General features: G+C 41.8%; 1 protein-coding gene across 1 annotated transcript; it reads right to left on the minus strand.

Annotated features, from left to right (window-relative positions):
- Positions 1–926: 926 nt before the first annotated feature.
- Positions 927–17,648, minus strand: LOC139419336 (collectin-10-like). Its single transcript, XM_071169281.1, has 7 exons — positions 17,512–17,648; positions 14,766–14,837; positions 9,214–9,285; positions 3,549–3,602; positions 2,161–2,256; positions 1,623–1,943; positions 927–1,152 (listed from the first exon to the last, which is right to left on the minus strand). The coding sequence occupies exons 1-7, from the start codon at positions 17,624–17,626 to the stop codon at positions 1,064–1,066; spliced, it is 819 nt and encodes a 272-aa protein (XP_071025382.1). The 5' UTR covers positions 17,627–17,648; the 3' UTR covers positions 927–1,063.
- Between the last annotated feature and the right edge of the window lie 1,823 nt (positions 17,649–19,471).

The following is a 19,471-nucleotide window of genomic DNA, read 5'->3' on the forward strand; positions in this document are numbered from 1 at the left end:
GGTATTATGAGAGAGTGATTGTTATTTTATACAGGGGCAGTAACAGGCTAGAAAAGCCCCACCAGGTTAAAGTTTACCTGGAATATGTGGATAAACTCAGCTCCTGTTGACATAACCCCAAGCTGCACATGCTGTTAACAACGTTAGACAGAGTCGGTCCAATTAAAGACTGATCTATTTTCACTGGCTGTACTGTATTCCTAAAGTTACCGGTGCAGTGAATGTTTAGCTTTTTGGTTCCTCTCCAGGTTTCTTCCTTTCTTCTTGGGAGTTTTTCCTTGCCGCTGTGCCACTGCTCACTAGAAACATAACCTTACCTGTTCTGATCTGATCTGAATAAATGGACAATCAAAATGAGGTGGTTGATTTGTATTGTGTTTTATTACAGAAAGGGGAAGGTTTTATATGCTATCCCCCAAAAAACTAAAGGCTTAAGTGTCAAAAGGGATACCAACTTTTAAAAAAACAACAACAAAAAACATTTTCTCCCCAATTTTAATCTTGTCTCATCACTGCAACTCCCCAACGGGCTCGGGAGGCGAAGGTGGAGTCATGTGTCCTCTGAAACATGACCCGCCAAACCACGCTTCTTCTTAACACCCGCCCTCTTAACCTGGAAGTCAGCCGCACCAATGTGTCGCAGGAAACACCGTTCAACTGACAACCCGAGGTCAGTCTATAGGTGGAGCGCTAGAGCGCGATGAGCCAAGTATAGCCCCGTGGCCAAACCCTCCCCTAACCCGGACGACACTGGGCCAATTGTGCACCGCCCTATGGGACTCCCGGTCACGGCCGGTTGTGATACCGCCCGGGATCAAACCCGGGTCTGTAGTGACACCTCTAGCCCTGCGATGCAGTGCCTTAGACCGCTGTGCCACTCGGGAGGCCCCCATGGATACCAACTTTTATCTCTCATTAAAATCAATAGGCTAGGTTATATCAATGACCTGTGTCTAGTTACTGTAAGGCTACATGTCTAACTATAGGTTAAAGTACTACTGGTTTCTGTCTTAGCATAAAGGTCTAATGTCCACGTCAACAACCTTCCACCGACTTGATGACATCACAGCACGGCGGCGAGACCTCTCCTGCTCTTCTCGAACTCGCACACGTAGTACATGGTGATGTCACACTCCACCTGGTTCCAGGTGCCTGTGGGTGATTACAATCAGGAGGACTAGTCCAAATGGAAGTGTTGATGGCGGCGCCCCCCCCCCCCCCTTTGCTCAGACGTTGCCGACGCATTCCAGGTCTCACAACACCTGGATAGGTATTTTTTTTAAGTATCGGGCTGACTACATTCATTATGTCATAGCAATCTGGTACCAAGACGGCACGGTCGATGACGTGGCGCGCAACCATTGGCTGATACGTGCAACGTCTGAGCAAGGGGAACACAGCCGATATCTTGACACTGAAATGGTACTAAGTCCAAATGTATTTATTGGCTGTGTCTAAAGTGGCACCCTATTCCCTAGTTTTATGCACTACGTTTGACCAGAGTAGTGCACTCTATAGGGCAGAGAATAGACTGCCATTTCAGTGTTGCTCATTGATATCTAGAATTAGATTGTAGGACTAGTCAATCGTAGTGAGTACATGTTAAAATGTCCTCGCCATACCTGTGGTGACCATCTTCACACAGCTGGTGTTGGAAGGGGCCCCTGATGGCTCCTCTAGGCCCCAGGCTGTATAGTTCCTCACTGGGGTCAGGTCTGCGTAAACAGGCCCTCCCCCCTTCTGCCCAGCCTGCAGCCCGATGAAGACCTGGGTAAGGCCGGCCTGGGCGACGTAGTCTGCTATCAGGGTGTTGGTGTCTGTTGTTTTGGGCATGGCGAGCATACCCCCCCTCAGCTTACAGTTTATCAGAGCCTCTCGGTACTTTCTGGCCTCTTTCACAATCAGGTAAAATTTCTCCTCCGTTTCCTTAATGCCTAGAATGACTGAATATGACATATGAGATGTAATAAGTTGGAGTCTAAACTCCTTCTTCATTCAATTCAATATAAGTAAAAACTCCTTATTCAATCCAAGTCAAAAAAATATTTTTTTTGTGTTGTAGAATGCCAGTTTGATTTACGTTGTGCTACACATTGGCTGAGAATTGTTTTCTAATGATCTGACCTGAAATGATGATTTAAGCAGAATACAATGACTTACCATTTTTCACAAACTTGACTGCATTCTTCAGCTTTCTGATATTGATGTCCATCTGTCCAACGACCTTCCTGTACCTCCCACAGTCACATGTTGCCCCTGTCAGACATGCTTGTAGTCAGGTGTCTTACAATAAACATCATTCTATTTCAGGAAATCTCTTTTTGCAACTAGGCCAGTCCAGAATGTGAAGACACAACATTCTCTTTCAGGAAATCTCTTTTTGTAACTAGGCCAGTCCAGAATGTAAAGACACACCATTCTCTTTCAGGAAATCTCTTTTTGTAACTAGGCCAGTCCAGAATGTGAAGACACAACATTGTATGATAGTGACTTGGAGGTACTATCTCCAGTGACTTGGAGGTACTGTCTCCAGTGGTTTGGAGGTACTATCTCCAGTGGTTTGGAGGTACTGTCTCCAGTGGTTTGGAGGTACTGTCTCCAGTGGTTTGGAGGTACTGTCTCCAGTGGTTTGGAGGTACTATCTCCAGTGACTTGGAGGTACTGTCTCCAGTGGTTTGGAGGTACTATCTCCAGTGACTTGGATGTACTATCTCCAGTGGTTTGGAGGTACTATCTCCAGTGACTTGGAGGTACTGTCTCCAGTGGTTTGGAGGTACTATCTCCAGTGACTTGGAGGTACTATCTCCAGTGGTTTGGATGTACTATCTCCAGTGGTTTGGAGGTACTATCTCCAGTGACTTGGAGGTACTGTCTCCAGTGGTTTGGAGGTACTATCTCCAGTGACTTGGAGGTACTATCCCCATTGGTTTGGAGGTACTATCTCCAGTGACTTGGAGGTACTATCTCCATTGGTTTGGAGGTACTATCCCCATTGGTTTGGAGGTACTATCCCCATTGGTTTGGAGGTACTATCCCCATTGGTTTGGAGGTACTATCTCCAGTGACTTGGAGGTACTATCTCCATTGGTTTGGAGGTACTATCCCCATTGGTTTGGAGGTACTATCCCCATTGGTTTGGAGGTACTGTCTCCAGTGGTTTGGATGTACTATCTCCAGTGACTTGGAGGTACTATCTCCAGTGACTTGGAAACATACAGTACCAGTCAAAAGTCTGGACAAACCTGCTCATTCAAGGGCTTTTCTTTGTTTGTACTATTTTCTACATTGTAGAATAAGACATTAAAACTGTGAAATAACACATATGGAATCATGTAGTAACCCCAAAAAGTGTTTAACAAATCAAAATAGATTTTAGATTCTTCAAGGTAGAAACCCTTTGCCCGATGACAGCTTTGCACACTCTTGGCATTCTCTCAACCAGCTTCACCTGGAATGCTTTTCCAACAGTCATGAAGGAATTCCCACATATCCAGTGGTTTGGAAACATACATGAACAAAGAACGAGGCTAAATAATGAACTAGCTCACCTGCTTTCCCTTTCATTCCAGAGGGTCCATCAACTCCTGCATCTCCTGCGTCTCCTGGAAACAACATGTACAGTTACACTACACATATGGGACAGCAGCATAGTCCAGGGAGGATAGAGACCAGACATATACATTTTGTTGAGTAGATGTCTGCTTCAGCATGAAAACTATTTGCACTGGTAAGATATCACCACTAGACGGCAGCACTCCACAATGCTTCACTTCATAGAGCAGAGATGTGGCAGGAGAGGGAATCAACCTCTCTCTACAGTAGGTGTTTTACCTCCTAACTGACAGGAAGGAGAATCAACCTCTCCCTACACTAGGTGTTTTACCTCCTAACTGACAGGAAGGAGAATCAACCTCTCTCTACAGTAGGTGTTTTACCTCCTAACTGACAGGAAGGAGAATCAACCTCTCTCTACACTAGGTGTTTTACCTCCTAACTGACAGGAAGGTGAATCAACCTCTCTCTACAGTAGGTGTTTTACCTCCTAACTGACAGGAAGGAGCATCAACCTCTCTCTACACTAGGTGTTTTACCTCCTAACTGACAGGAAGGAGAATCAACCTCTCTCTACAGTAGGTGTTTCATCTCCTAACTGACAGGAAGGTGAATCAACCTCTCTCTACACTAGGTGTTTTACCTCCTAACTGACAGGAAGGAGAATCAACCTCTCTCTACACTAGGTGTTTTATCTCCTAACTGACAGGAAGGTGAATCAACCTCTCTCTACACTAGGTGTTTTACCTCCTAACTGACAGGAAGGAGCATCAACCTCTCTCTACACTAGGTGTTTTACCTCCTAACTGACAGGAAGGAGAATCAACCTCTCTCTACACTAGGTGTTTTACCTCCTAACTGACAGGAAGGAGAATCAACCTCTCTCTACACTAGGTGTTTTACCTCCTAACTGACAGGAAGGAGAATCAACCTCTCTCTACACTAGGTGTTTTATCTCCTAACTGACAGGAAGGTGAATCAACCTCTCTCTACACTAGGTGTTTTACCTCCTAACTGACAGGACGGTGAATCAACCTCTCTCTACAGTAGGTGTTTTACCTCCTAACTGACAGGAAGGTGAATCAACCTCTCTCTACACTAGGTGTTTTACCTCCTAACTGACAGGAAGGTGAATCAACCTCTCTCTACAGTAGGTGTTTTACCTCCTAACTGACAGGAAGGAGAATCAACCTCTCTCTACACTAGGTGTTTTACCTCCTAACTGACAGGAAGGTGAATCAACCTCTCTCTACAGTAGGTGTTTTACCTCCTAACTGACAGGAAGGTGAATCAACCTCTCTCTACAGTAGGTGTTTTACCTCCTAACTGACAGGAAGGAGAATCAACCTCTCTCTACACTAGGTGTTTTACCTCCTAACTGACAGGAAGGTGAATCAACCTCTCTCTACAGTAGGTGTTTTACCTCCTAACTGACAGGAAGGAGAATCAACCTCTCTCTACACTAGGTGTTTTACCTCCTAACTGACAGGAAGGAGAATCAACCTCTCTCTACACTAGGTGTTTTATCTCCTAACTGACAGGAAGGAGAATCAACCTCTCTCTACACTAGGTGTTTTATCTCCTAACTGACAGGAAGGAGAATCAACCTCTCTCTACACTAGGTGTTTTATCTCCTAACTGACAGGAAGGAGAATCAACCTCTCTCTACAGTAGGTGTTTTACCTCCTAACTGACAGGAAGGAGAATCAACCTCTCTCTACACTAGGTGTTTTACCTCCTAACTGACAGGAAGGTGAATCAACCTCTCTCTACACTAGGTGTTTTACCTCCTAACTGACAGGAAGGTGAATCAACCTCTCTCTACACTAGGTGTTTTACCTCCTAACTGACAGGAAGGTGAATCAACCTCTCTCTACAGTAGGTGTTTTACCTCCTAACTGACAGGAAGGTGAATCAACCTCTCTCTACACTAGGTGTTTTACCGCCTAACTGACAGGAAGGTGAATCAACCTCTCTCTACACTAGGTGTTTTATCTCCTAACTGACAGTTTATAAATTAGGGGAAGTAAGTAGATTACCAACACAACACAGGTTGTTTTTATGACAGTTGGAACCGGAGGGCAATAATGTGTAGGTGTCACATTATCGTGTCACAAAATAGCTCAAGGATCTGAGATTTTCACTGAGATTGATTTGAAGGCTTTTCTCTTGACTTGATACAGCTTCATGAAATACCCTTTATTTTGCCACAGTTAGTACCAGCATAGTGTTTTTATATAACCCAAATATGGAAATGTTTTGATTATTGTTAAGACTTAACCTACTAAATTGATAGTGTCATTATGTGCCTGCTAAGTGAGGTCTGGATTTCTGTACGTCTGTCAGAGCATTTCAGACACGATTGACCAGACTCTTTCTGTAGGTCTGTCAAAGCATTTCAGACAGGATTGAACATACTCTTTCTGTAGGTCTGTCAAAGCATTACAGACAGGATTGACCAGACTCTTTCTGTAGGTCTGTCAAAGCATTACAGACAGGATTGACCAGACTCTTTCTGTAGCTCTGTCAAAGCATTTCAGAAAGGATTGACCAGACTCTTTCTGTAGCTCTGTCGAAGCATTACAGACAGGATTGACCAGACTCTTTCTGTAACTCTGTCAAAGCATTTCAGACAGGATTGACCAGACTCTTTCTGTAGGTACGTCAAAGCATTACAGACAGGATTGTCCAGACTCTTTCTGTAGCTCTGTCGAAGCATTACAGACAGGATTGACCAGACTCTTTCTGTAGCTCTGTCAAAGCATTACAGACAGGATTGGCCAGACTCTTTCTGTAGCTCTGTCAAAGCATTTCAGACAGGATTGACCAGACTCTTTCTGTAGGTCTGTCAAAGCATTACAGACAGGATTGGCCAGACTCTTTCTGTAGGTCTGTCAAAGCATTACAGACAGGATTGACCAGACTCTTTCTGTAGGTCTGTCAAAGTATTTCAGACAGGATTGACCAGACTCTTTCTGTAGCTCTGTCAAAGCATTTCAGACAGGATTGACCAGACTCTTTCTGTAGGTCTGTCAAAGTATTTCAGACAGGATTGACCAGACTCTTTCTGTAGGTCTGTCAGAGCATTTCAGACAGGATTGACCAGACTCTTTCTGTAGGTCTGTCAGAGCATTACAGACAGGATTGACCAGACTCTTTCTGTAGGTCTGTCAGAGCATTACAGACAGGATTGACCAGACTCTTTCTGAAGTGCTGTCAAAACATTTCAGACAGGATTGACCAGACTCTTGTTAACCAGGCTCTGATAGAAAGTAGTGCACTACTGTTGACCAGGCTCTGATAGAAAGTAGTGCACTACTGTTGACCAGGCTCTGATAGAAAGTAGTGCACTACTGTTAACCAGGCTCTGGTAGAAAGTAGTGCACTACTGTTAACCAGGCTCTGATAGAAAGTAGTGCACTACTGTTGACCAGGCTCTGATAGAAAGTAGTGCACTAGTGTTAACCAGGCTCTGGTAGAAAGTAGTGCACTATATAGGGAATAGATTGCATTTGGGATGTACACAGGGTTTCACACAGGACATAATGGTTGAGCTCTCAGTAAACATGTTCCTGACACCTAAATATGAGCCCTTCCAAGCTGATCACATTGACGACCGTGGAAAATAACTCTCTACTAGCAGACCTGAGTTCAAATACTGTTTGATACTAATACTGTCACGCCCTGACCTTAGACATCCTGTTTATGTCTCTATTTTGGCTTGGTCAGGGTGTGATTTGGGGTGGGTATTCTATGTTCTATTATTTTTATCTCTATGTTTTGGCCGGGTAGGGTTCTCTATCAGGGACAGCTGTCTATCGTTGTCTCTGATTGAGAACCATACTTAGGTAGCCCTTTTTCCCACCTGTGTTTGTGGGAAGTTGACTTTGTTTATGGCACAGAGCCTTTAGCTTCACGGTTTGTTTGGTAGTGTTTGGTAGTGTTTGGTAGTGTTTGGTAGTGTTTGGTAGTGTTTATTGTTTTGTTCAGCGTGTTTTCTAATAAAGATAATATGTACGCTCACCACGCTGCACCTTGGTCCTCTTCATTCAACGGCCGTGACAAATACTATGAACAGTAACATCACTTTATTGGTCAATTGCACACGAGGTCCAACCGAACTCTGAATTCTGATTTAACCCCTCAGAAAGACACACACACACACATACCGTTTTTATAGGAGGGGTGGGGGGTGCCACACTGGGCACCTGGGGAGCTGTTGTGGGGGGTTAGGTGCCTTGCTCAAGGGCACAAAGGCAGGTAGGCGAATCCTTTATCTGTGCTTGATTGAGCTTGCCTGGCTAAATAGACCGATAGAATAGTCCCAACACTGTAACCCTGTCTGTCTGATACTACAGGCAGGCTAGAGCACTGTAACCCCTGTCTGTCTGATACTACAGGCAGGCCAGGCTAGAGCACTGTAACCCCTGTCTGTCTGATACTACAGGCAGGCTAGAGCACTGTAACCCCTGTCTGTCTGATACTACAGGCAGGCCAGGCTAGAGCACTGTAACCCTGTCTGTCTGATACTACAGGCAGGCCAGAGCACTGTAACCCCTGTCTGTCTGATACTACAGGCAGGCTAGAGCACTGTAACCCCTGTCTGTCTGATACTACAGGCAGGCCAGGCTAGAGCAAATGATCAAAGAATGGAAAGATTTCAAATAGTATTTGAACCCAGGTCTGTCTAACAGATGCATCAACGACCCGAGTTGAAGGGTTCAATGGGAAGAGAGGCTGAATACATTGGATAAAAACTAAACAAGTACCTGTTTATGTAAAACAAACTTGATGAAGGTCTCTCCCAGGTAGTTTGGGTCTGGCAGTGTGTCTCTGTGGCTAAGCCCTAAAGGGCACCCTATTCCCTGTATAGTGCACTACTTTTAACCAGCCCTATGGGTAGTAGTGCACTACTTTCAACCAGTCCTATGGGTAGTAGTGCACTACTTTCCACCAGCCCTATGGGTAGTAGTGCACTACTTTCGACCAGCCCTATGGGTAGTAGTGCACTACTTTCGACCAGCCCTATGGGTAGTAGTGCATTACTTTCGACCAGCCCTATGGGTAGTAGTGCACTACTTTCGACCAGCCCTATGGGTAGTAGTGCACTACTTTTGACCAGCCCTATGGGTAGTAGTGCACTACTTTTAACCAGTCCTATGGCTGAATGGGGTGTCAGTAGAGACACGGCCTCTGTATCACTACTTTCGACCAGCCCTATGGGTAGTAGTGCACTACTTTCGACCAGCCCTATGGGTAGTAGTGCATTACTTTCGACCAGCCCTATGGGTAGTAGTGCACTACTTTCGACCAGCCCTATGGGTAGTAGTGCACTACTTTTGACCAGCCCTATGGGTAGTAGTGCACTACTTTTAACCAGTCCTATGGCTGAATGGGGTGTCAGTAGAGACACGGCCTCTGTATCACTACTTTCGACCAGCCCTATGGGTAGTAGAGCACTAATTTCGACCAGCCCTATGGGTAGTAGTGCACTACTTTCGACCAGCCCTATGGGTAGTAGTGCACTACTTTTAACCAGTCCTATGGCTGAACAGGGTGTCAGTAGAGACACGGCCTCTGTATCATTGGCCTGAGATGCAGCCAGAACAGCTTTCTTCTCCGTCAGCAGAATATTTCCCAGTCTGATTACTAAATGATTACCTTTGTCTCCAGCAGGACCCATCTTCCCCGTCCGGCCCTGCTCTCCTTTATCTCCGAGCTCCCCTGTCAGACCTGAGACAGAGGGTAGGAGAAGACTGGTGAACTGTCAGACCTGAGACAGAGGGTAGGAGAAGACTGGTGAACTGCCAGACCTGAGACAGAGGGTAGGAAAAGACTGGTGAACTGTCAGACCTGAGACAGAGGGTAGGAGAAGACTGGTGAACTGCCAGACCTGAGACAGAGGGTAGGAGAAGACTGGTGAACTGCCAGACCTGAGACAGAGGGTAGGAGAAGACTGGTGAACTGTCAGACCTGAGACAGAGGGTAGGAGGAGACTGGTGTACTGCCAGACCTGAGACAGAGGGTTGGAGAAGACTGGTGAACTGCCAGACCTGAGACAGAGGGTAGGAGAAGACTGGTGAACTGCCAGACCTGAGACAGAGGGTAGGAGAAGACTGGTGAACTGTCAGACCTGAGACAGAGGGTAGGAGAAGACTGGTGAACTGCCAGACCTGAGACAGAGGGTAGGAGAAGACTGGTGAACTGTCAGACCTGAGACAGAGGGTAGGAGAAGACTGGTGAACTGTCAGACCTGAGACAGAGGGTAGGAGAAGACTGGTGAACTGCCAGACCTGAGACAGAGGGTAGGAGAAGACTGGTGAACTGTCAGACCTGAGACAGAGGGTAGGAGAAGACTGGTGAACTGTCAGACCTGAGACAGAGGGTAGGAGAAGACTGGTGAACTGCCAGACCTGAGACAGAGGGTAGGAGAAGACTGGTGAACTGTCAGACCTGAGACAGAGGGTAGGAGAAGACTGGTGAACTGTCAGACCTGAGACAGAGGGTAGGAGAAGACTGGTGAACTGCCAGACCTGAGACAGAGGGTAGGAGAAGACTGGTGAACTGTCAGACCTGAGACAGAGGGTAGGAGAAGACTGGTGAACTGCCAGACCTGAAACAGAGGGTAGGAGAAGACTGGTGAACTGTCAGACCTGAGACAGAGGGTAGGAGAAGACTGGTGAACTGCCAGACCAAAAAGAAATTGTAAATAGGTAGAGAGAGTTTATTTTTTTAGGTCTGTTTCTTTATTGCTGTTTTCTTATGGTTTTGTATGGCAGTTAGGCTACTGATGGAATTTAAAGAGAGAAACTAAAGGCCAGAGAGAGAGAGGAGGGAGAGGGGGAGAGAGAAATGGGGAGAGAGAAGGAGGGGGAGAGTGAGAGGGGGGAGAGGGAGGGGGAGGGAGAGAGGGGGGAGAAAAATGGGAGGGAGAGAGAAGGTAGAGAGAGAGAGAGAGAGAGAGAGAGAGAGAGAGGGGAGAGAGGGGGAGAGAAAGGGGGAGTGAGGGGGAGAGTGAGAGGGGGAGAGGGTGGAGAAAGAGAAATAGGGGGAGAGGGAGAGAAAGGGGGAGTGAGGGGGAGAGTGAGAGGGGGAGAGGGTGGAGAAAGAGAAATAGGGGGAGAGGAAGAGGGGGGAGAGAGAGAGAGAGAGCTAGGGGGAGAGAGAGACCCAACCAAATTAGACCCAACCAAATCGTGAGAAAACAAAAAGATAATTACTTGACACATGGAAATAAACAGTGCAAACTAGAATGCTATTTGGCCCTAAACAGAGAGTTCACAGCGGCAGAATACTTGACCACCGTGACTGACCCAACTTTAAGGAAAGCTTTGACTATGTACAGACTCAGTGAGCATAGCCTTGCTATTGAAACAGGCCGCCGTAGACAGACCTGGCTCTCAAGAGAAGACAGGCTATGTGCTCACTGCCCACAAAATGAGGTGGAAACTGAGCTGCACTTCCTAACCTCCTGCCAAATGTATAACCATTTAAGAGACACATAGTTCCCTCAGATTACACAGATCCACAAAGAATTTGAAAAACAAACCCAATTTTGATAAACTCCCATATCTACTGGGTGAAATACCACAGTTTGCCATCACAGCAGCAAGATGTGTGACCTGTTGCCACAAGAAAAGGGCAACCAGTGAAGAACAAACACCATTGTAAATACAACCCATATTTATGTTTATTTATTTTCCCTTTTGTACTTTAACTATTTGCACATCATTACAACACTGTATATAGACATAATGTGACGTTTGAAATGTCTTTATTCTTTTAGAACTTTTGTGAGTGTAATGTTTAATGTTAATTTTTATTGTTTATTTCACTTTTGTTTATTATCTACTTCACTTGCTTTGGCAATGTAATGTAAACATATTTGTCCCGTGCCAATAAAGCCCTTAAATTGAATTGAGAGAGACGGATTGGGACATCTGCTTTTTATGCCAGAGCCGCTCTGCCAGGATCAAAATGAGTATCAAAATGAGTACTCACCTGCAAATGGATAGTAGTTGAAATAATAACTGATGCAGGACCCCCTTCCCAAAAGCCTGTACCACACATGAACCGTCTAGCACCAGTCAATATTGTTTTTCACAATGTATTTCAGCCATGCTCATTTGGATTGAATTGTAATTATTTTGTATCTTCACAGATTGTATAAAGCGTTGGTTTTTTCTCCAGGTTGTGAGATCGTATGGTGTTTTTCCAAATTAGACCTACTTTGGGGTTTTTACAACCTAGCATATGTACAGCTCAAGTATTTTAGTCATCATCATGTTTTAGCATAATTTCAGCTGACTGAATTTTTTAAATGGAAAAATCCTAACACACGGAAACATTTCTCAACATGGAACATCATCATTATGGTGTCTGCTTTCATTTCTAGCAGGTGGGACATTTCAAATGATAGGCTGAACGTGAAGAGATTGTTTGATTTAGTCAGGAACGGTCATTATAAACTGGTTGTTTGGATCCTGGATGCTGATTGGACGAGCCGTCTTGTATTGGCGGTGACAGACACACCTATGCCTGATAACGCTTCCCTCTGAGAAGTATCCCTGTGCCTCCATAAGACTATGATGATCGTGTTGCTGGCCGAATCATTTCTTGTATTTATCCCAACTCGCACCTGATTTGCCCTTGCTTCCAGCCTAGCATTTAGTTTGGTAGAGCGGGGGATAATATAAGCCTCGCTGTCTGCCTGTCAGACCTCGGGAAACAGTGTTCAACTTTTGAATTTAGATCTCTGTAGTACCATACGGTGAACGGTGCACAGACAACTTTTTCTGAGACAGTCGAAATCACACATCAACGTCAGTATCATGGACATAGCCAAGTAAATGCCAATAGAAAAAAAAGAAGCTCAAACAAACGGAAATGCAGTTTGTGTACTGTTATTCAAGGTTCAATGTTTTGACGTGACTGAGTTAGCTGAAGTTGGTTAGCTATCTAGAGCAAGTGACGAGAACGGATGACCAGTCCTGTTGCATAGCAACTATGCAAAAATCATTTACAACTGGGTCAGGTCTGTAGCAACATGACCAAAATAACTAACACCTAATAACTAACACCCAGATTAATCTGGTGGAATCATTCAATTGTATGTAATGATTTATCCAAATAACGTTTTTTAATGAAAATATGTAACCATTGTTATTTTAAATATGTTGGTAAGAATTAGGCACACAAGGCAGTGGCACACAAGGCAGTGGCTTATCGCATCGAGCCTGCTGTGACTGTAGTCGTGATATAGCACTGCCTCTTGCACCTCACCTCAGATACAGGTCTGATTATTGATTAATTATCCACTACCGATACAGGTCTGATTATTGATTAATTATCCACTACCGATACAGGTCTGATTATTGATTAATTATCCACTACCTATACAGGTCTGATTATTGATTAATTATCCACTACCGATACAGGTCTGATTATTGACATTTTCTCACTGATATTGCCTAAGTTTAACCGGCAGTCAGAAGTTCAAGATGTCATTCTCTCATTTCACTTCCCCCTTTTCAAAGGCCAACCGTTGTAACTTGTCTAATGACTCTCCTTCTCCCAGGTGCTGAAGGCACCAGCAACTGATGCTCAGGAAAGGTTCTGAGAAAACTTTAGTTTAATGACACCCTATTCCCAAATACCTACACAGTGCACTGCTTTTGACCAGAGCCGTATGGGTCCTCGTCAAAAGTACTGTATTATTTAAGGAAAATATGGCACCATTTGTGATGCGTTTTAGTTTAGTGATCCTTTCATGCAATGTAAAATTAAAGGCAATCACAAATTTGGCTTCAGTCAGTCTTAGCTTAATCAACGACAGTAGTATGTGCAGTGGATACTTTAAACTCACATTGATGGTTAGTAACCCTCTTTAAGCCCCATTTACATTTTAAAGTTACTCTAACATCTCTTAGTAAATGACCTGCAAAGGAAACTTTGATCAAGTTGAGTATTTACTGTAATGTCATGTAATGGATTTATAAAGCATTACGTTATGGTGAACATACATCAAATCCAACCTAACAACAAACCTATATAGGAAACCAACATTGTTAGTTTTGTTATCCACTGTGGGGTGAAGTTGAAAAAACAAGTCAACAAGTTTGCTTTCTTTGTTCTTTCTTTTTTGGGGGGGAAATGACTCCCAACGGTCCTGGCTGGCATTTGTCTCTGTCTGTTGGTCCGATGATAGAGGTGTGTGTTTGTGAAAGAGGCCAGCCAGAAGTTCATTTAGTGCCTGACCCTGCCTCCTTGTCTCCTACGTCCACCTCCCACAGAACATATATGGTGCTCCCGCCGACCGCTGGCCGCCATACTGCAGCAGCAATTAACACGTCTGCTCTGATGTGACTTCCTTCAAGGAAAAGCAGAAAGTCAGGCTCACGGAGGCTGGCTGGTCTGGCCCAGGCTACTCCATTGTAACTCAGCTCACTGCCGGTGCCAATCAGACCTCACTCACGTCAGAGTCAGACACCGTGCTGCTTCTGAATCTAGAAAGACTGGGGGGATAGCTAGTCTGTTCTGCTTTTGAGTCTAGATTATTGAGTGCTTATATAGGCATTTACCTTGAACTGAGGAGGTTTACATACCTTGAACTCTGGGGACTTACTCTGCGGTGGGCAGTGGTGGAAAATGTGTCATACTTGAGTAAAAGTAAAGATACCTTAATATAAAAACAAAGCATTTGTCTTTAGTGAGTCTGCCAGATCAGAGGAAGTGGGAATGACTATGGATATTTTTTTGATAAGTGTGTGAATTGGACCATTTTCCTGTCCTGCTAAGCATAAAAAATGTAACGAGTACTTTTGGGTGTCAGGGAAAATGCATGGAGTTAAATTTTCTTCAGGAAGTGAGTGAAATAAAAGTTAAAGTTTGTCAAAATTATAAATAGTAAAGTACAGATACCCCCAAAACGACATAAGTAGTACTTTAAAGTATTTTTACTTCAGTACTTTAAACCACTACGCGTGGGAGTATACAAAACACCTCAGCTCACTTAGACACTTAACAAACTCTGTTTAGATACTCTGTTTAAAACCGTCAAGACAACAATTTAAAAAACGATTTAAAAAAGGATCAGTAAGAACATGCCGGAAAGTTGAATCAACTCTCTGGCTTTTATACCACTTCCTTTTAATTCCTCAATGATTCATGTATTTGAATATTAAACCAATTAAAAGATATATAAAAGGAGGAACCTAGTAGTCCTGGTGGGCCGGTCTTTCCCAGCCGTCCCTGGTCTCCCTCGCCTCCCCCTTCACCCAGGTCTCCTGTTAGGAGAGGAAGAAACGTTAAGAGGAGATTCAGCAACTCTTGGGAGGCCAACGGAAGTACATTTAAAAAAGCTTCTTTATTGTTGCACGTAAAACCAATGTATTTGGCTTTTGGCCGAAAAAAAAAAAAACGTTGATGCTTTTATACATTTCAAAATGGCCTCCTATGAACTCAGGGACCAATCACAATGAGGGGAAGAAAAAGCATAGAACCCATTTTATGACAATGCAATAAATATGTCAAGCAAACTACAGAGAGAAGAGACCCGGCAATAGAGACAGAGGTTTGTTCAGTGGACTGAAAATGCTCCCATTTGACCTGAGGAAACCTGACTCAGTAGGGCCTTGGCTTTTCTGTGCCTGGTTTACAGGTTCACTGACTTCAAGACAAACCATAGCCCTTCTTTCTCAGTCCATATAGACACTGCTGTTTGGGATGGGTCTTATCTAAATAAACTCCTCTATTGTGAAGCAGCTGTTTCAATACAGACAGTCAGCCAGACAGTCATAGTGGCCACTTCTCTGGCGCTAGCAATAGCACGCAAAACAAAATGAAACATTTCCTTGTGTATAAATTACTCATGACACACAGTATATACTCCTCCTAAAATCCCCAAATAAGTATTACCTCTATTGTCTAAAGGTGTTAGTTATAGTCCAACCTACACAGCCAACACCGTGTTAATACTGCACAACACTACAACAGTAGCAGCCTCTCATACCAACCATGTCTTAAGGCTGTTGCCCCAATAAAGGAGATGGAAGTGACGGTACTATTTCAACACATGGTTATTGTTTAATACCAGCAGGGTCTCTGTAGGAAACAAGCTACTGTTGTAGTAAAATAAAATAAAAACACATTGTTTACTTGTAACATCATGGTTTCTGTAGGAAACAAGCTACTGTTGTAGTGAAACAACAAAACAGCAACCAAGGCATGCTATCTCCATTAACCAGGCTGTATCACAACAGGCCGTGACTGGGAGTCTCATAGGGCGGCGTACAATTGGCCCAGCGTCGTCCGGGTTTGGCCGTTGTAGGCCGTCATTGTAAATAAGAATGTGTTCTTAACTGACTTGCCTAGTTAAATAAAGGTAAAATAAAAGATTTTAAAATAAAAATTAACCACCTGGTTTAACATGGTGCAGACAGATCATGCTATCTCCATTATAAATGCCTGGTTTAACACGGTGCAGACAGATCATGCTATCTCCATTATAACCGCCTGGTTTAACACGGTGCAGACAGATCATGCTATCTCCATTATAACCGCCTGGTTTAACACGGTGCAGACAGATCATGCTATCTCCATTATAACCGCCTGGTTTAACACTGTGCAGACAGATCATGCTATCTCCATTATAACCACCTGGTTTAACACGGTGCAGACAGATCATGCTATCTCCATTATAACTGTGCAGACAGATCATGCTATCTCCATTATAACCGCCTGGTTTAACACGTTGCAGACAGATCATGCTATCTCCATTATAACCGCCTGGTTTAACACGGTGCAGACAGATCATGCTATCTCCATTATAACCGCCTGGTTTAACACGGTGCAGACAGATCATGCTATCTCCATTATAACCGCCTGGTTTAACACGGTACAGACAGATCATGCTATCTCCATTATAACCACCTGGTTTAACACGGTGCAGACAGATCATGCTATCTCCATTATAACCGTCTGGTTTAACACGGTGCAGACAGATCATGCTATCTCCATTATAACCGCCTGGTTTAACACGGTGCAGACAGATCATGCTATCTCCATTATAACCGCCTGGTTTAACACGTTGCAGACAGATAATGCTATCTCCATTATAACCGCCTGGTTTAACACGTTGCAGACAGATCATGCTATCTCCATTATAACCGCCTGGTTTAACACGGTGCAGACAGATCATGCTATCTCCATTATAACCGCCTGGTTTAACACGGTGCAGACAGATCATGCTATCTCCATTATAACCGCCTGGTTTAACACGGTGCAGACAGATCATGCTATCTCCATTATAACCGCCTGGTTTAACACGTTGCAGACAGATCATGCTATCTCCATTATAACCGCCTGGTTTAACACGGTGCAGACAGATCATGCTATCTCCATTATAACCGCCTGGTTTAACACGGTGCAGACAGATCATGCTATCTCCATTATAACCGCCTGGTTTAACACGGTGCAGACAGATCATGCTATCTCCATTATAACCGCCTGGTTTAACACGGTGCAGACAGATCATGCTATCTCCATTATAATCGCCTGGTTTAACACGTTGCAGACAGATCATGCTATCTCCATTATAACCGCCTGGTTTAACACGTTGCAGACAGATCATGCTATCTCCATTATAACCACCTGGTTTAACACGGTGCAGACAGATCATGCTATCTCCATTATAACCGCCTGGTTTAACACGGTGCAGACAGGCTTTAGATCATCATTTGTTTGCTTTACATTTAAAAGGATTTGAATTTGCATAACATATCTATTAAACGGCAAAATGGCAACATCTGCGATGAGGTTTACAAAAATGTTTTACTTTCCGAGCCCTGACAATTCCCAAGCTCTTACATAACATCAGACAGATTGCTGTACTGTGGAGACACACCAGATAGTTCTAAAATCCTTTAGAGAGCCTGCAGATGGAAGGTTGAAAAACATCACCTTTAGATCCTGGCAGAATAGTGTTGGAACAGACTTCGACCGCATTAAGAGAATCAAAGATAGTTGAAAGGACAGAGAGCACCAGTAGCCTCCTGCTGAAGTCCTGATGTTTCATGTCCTTTAGTATGAGGATTCAATACAGCACAAGGACCATACAGCATGTTTTAGACGCAGAGCTGGGTTCTATCTTTGTTTACCAAACGTTATCACTTCTCTGTCATGCTGTCAGACAACATTATCCAGGCTAGGTAATTAGTCAGGGTAGGTTAGGGGACACATGTTTACTCACTCTTGTATCTGGAATTTGAGTGAACAAATTAGTGACCATCTTTGTAATGTTGTATTTGCCCCAGGATTATGTTATATCAATGTATTATTGCTACTGTTATATATTATATATTACTACTGTTATAATATTACTACTGTTGTATAATATATATTACTACTGTTCTATTATTACTACTGTTATATATTATATATTACTACTGTTATATTATTACTACTGTTATATAATATATATTACTACTGTTATATAATATATATTACTACTGTTCTATTATTACTACTGTTATATATTATATATTACTACTGTTCTATTATTACTACTGTTATATATTATATATTACTACTGTTCTATTATTACTACTGTTATATATTATATATTACTACTGTTATATTATTACTACTGTTATATATTATATATTACTACTGTTATATAATATATATTACTACTGTTATATTATTACTACTGTTATATTATTACTACTGTTATATATTATATATTACTACTGTTATATTATTACTACTGTTATAGTATTACGACTGTTATATATTATATATTACTACTGTTCTATTATTACTACTGTTATATATTATATATTACTACTGTTCTATTATTACTACTGTTATATATTATATATTACTACTGTTATAGTATTACTACTGTTATATATTATATATTACTACTGTTCTATTATTACTACTGTTATATATTATATATTACTACTGTTATATATTATATATTACTACTGTTATATTATTACTACTGTTATATAATATATATTACTACTGTTCTATTATTACTACTGTTATATCTTATATATTACTACTGTTATATAATATATATTACTACTGTTATATTATTACTACTGTTATATATTATATATTACTACTGTTATATTATTACTACTGTTATATATTATATATTACTACTGTTCTATTATTACTACTGTTATATATTATATGTTACTACTGTTATAGTATTACTACTGTTATATATTATATATTACTACTGTTATATAATATATATTACTACTGTTATATTATTACTACTGTTATATTATTACTACTGGTATATATTATATATTACTACTGTTATATTATTACTACTGTTATATATTATATATTACTACTGTTATATAATATATATTACTACTGTTATATTATTACTACTGTTATATATTATATATTACTACTGTTATATATTATATATTACTACTGTTCTATTATTACTACTGTTATATATTATATATTACTACTGTTCTATTATTACTACTGTTATATATTATATATTACTACTGTTATAGTATTACTACTGTTATATATTATATATTACTACTGTTCTATTATTACTACTGTTATATATTATATATTACTACTGTTATATATTATATATTACTACTGTTATATTATATATTACTACTGTTATATAATATATATTACTACTGTTCTATTATTACTACTGTTATATATTATATATTACTACTGTTATATATAATATATTACTACTGTTATATATTACTACTGTTATATAATATATATTACTACTGTTCTATTATTACTACTGTTATATATTATATATTACTACTGTTATATATAATATATTACTACTGTTATATATTACTACTGTTATATAATATATATTACTACTGTTCTATTATTACTACTGTTATATATTATA

The sequence above is a fragment of the Oncorhynchus clarkii genome, chromosome 2 (genome assembly GCF_045791955.1).
Source record: "Oncorhynchus clarkii lewisi isolate Uvic-CL-2024 chromosome 2, UVic_Ocla_1.0, whole genome shotgun sequence".
Taxonomy (NCBI): Eukaryota; Metazoa; Chordata; class Actinopteri; order Salmoniformes; family Salmonidae; genus Oncorhynchus; species Oncorhynchus clarkii.